The following is a 1,299-nucleotide window of genomic DNA, read 5'->3' on the forward strand; positions in this document are numbered from 1 at the left end:
TCTAACCCCGTGCTGTCCCTGTCCTGGGGAGTGTTTGATGGGGGGACAGTGTTGCAGACACCATATTAATCTGACTGTGGTTCCAGAGCCTTTGCTGCTTGTTTCTCAGCTGCAGTAAGAGGCAGTGTTGCTGTGGGTAACTGCCATGTCTCTCTCTCTGCTTCTCCCCAGTTCACGGCCTCAGGGATCTCTTCTGGCTGCCAATTGAACAGTACCGGAAGGATGGGCGGATTATCCGGGGGCTGCAGCGAGGAGCTGCGTCTTTCGGGACCTCCACCGCGTCCGCAGCTTTGGAACTGAGCAACCGTCTGGTGCAGGCCATTCAGGTAAATGTGCGTGCAGCCTGCACGGTTGAATAACTGTGTGGCCCGGTTCGGACGTTAATGCACGCACCTCTGGAGCAGGTGGGACTGGAACCTAGGGCTCCTGGCCCAGATTCATAAGAGTCCTACAGCATGAAGACAGGCCCTTCGGCCCAAAACTAGTCCATGCCAACCATGCTAACCCCATTTCCCTGCACTTGGCCCTTATCCTTCTAAACCTTTCCTATGCATGTATTGTCCAAATGCCTATTAAATGTTGCTGATGTACCCACCTCAACCACTTCTGCTGGCAGCTCATTCCATATGCATACCACCCTCTGTGTTTAAAAAAAAGAAAGTTGCCCCTCAGGTTCCTGTGTATCCATTCCCCTCTTACCTTAAACTGATGCCCTCTAGTCTTCGATTCCCCAACCCTGGAAACCTGAGCTAGCGACACTACCACGAGAGCCCAACAGGGGGATTATATCTGAAGGGGTAAGAACCGGAGGTTGACGGAAGGTCTCTTTCAGGCAAACTGAATGGCTTCCTGTGCTGTGGTTCTCTGGTGCAACTCAGCTCCTCTCCAAAACCCTTGTACTCAACTCCAACCACTGCTCTCTGCCAACAGGCCACAGCAGAGACTGTTTACGACATCCTGTCGCCAACACCCCCCGTTACCAAGGCGGTCATGGACAAGAGGTACCTGAAGAAGTACAAGAGGGTACAGCAGCCTGCTGACCTGCGTGAGGGAGTTGCCAAAGCTTACGACACTGTCCGAGAGGTAATTGCAGTGAATGGGTGTGTGTCTGTGTGTGTGTGTGCACACATAGTTCATAGAATACCTACAGTGTGGGGCCAGGCCATTCAGCCCAACAGGTCCACACCGCCCCTCCAAAAAGCATCCCACCCAGACCCGTTCCCCTAACGCTGCATTTCCCATACCTAACACACCTAACCTGCACATCCCTGGACACTATGGGACAATTTAGCACGGCCA

General features: G+C 53.2%; 1 protein-coding gene across 1 annotated transcript in view; it reads left to right on the forward strand.

Annotated features, from left to right (window-relative positions):
- atg2a (autophagy related 2A) overlaps window positions 1-1,299 on the forward strand; it is a 100,799-nt gene that overhangs the window by 90,378 nt on the left and 9,122 nt on the right. The window contains exons 34-35 of the mRNA XM_048619616.1: window positions 172-326; window positions 931-1,083. Of these exons, the coding sequence (XP_048475573.1) occupies window positions 172-326; window positions 931-1,083 (308 nt within the window). The remainder of the gene's footprint in view (window positions 1-171; window positions 327-930; window positions 1,084-1,299) is intronic.

This window comes from Rhincodon typus, chromosome 43 (genome assembly GCF_021869965.1).
Source record: "Rhincodon typus isolate 14 chromosome 43, sRhiTyp1.1, whole genome shotgun sequence".
Lineage (NCBI taxonomy): Eukaryota > Metazoa > Chordata > Chondrichthyes > Orectolobiformes > Rhincodontidae > Rhincodon > Rhincodon typus.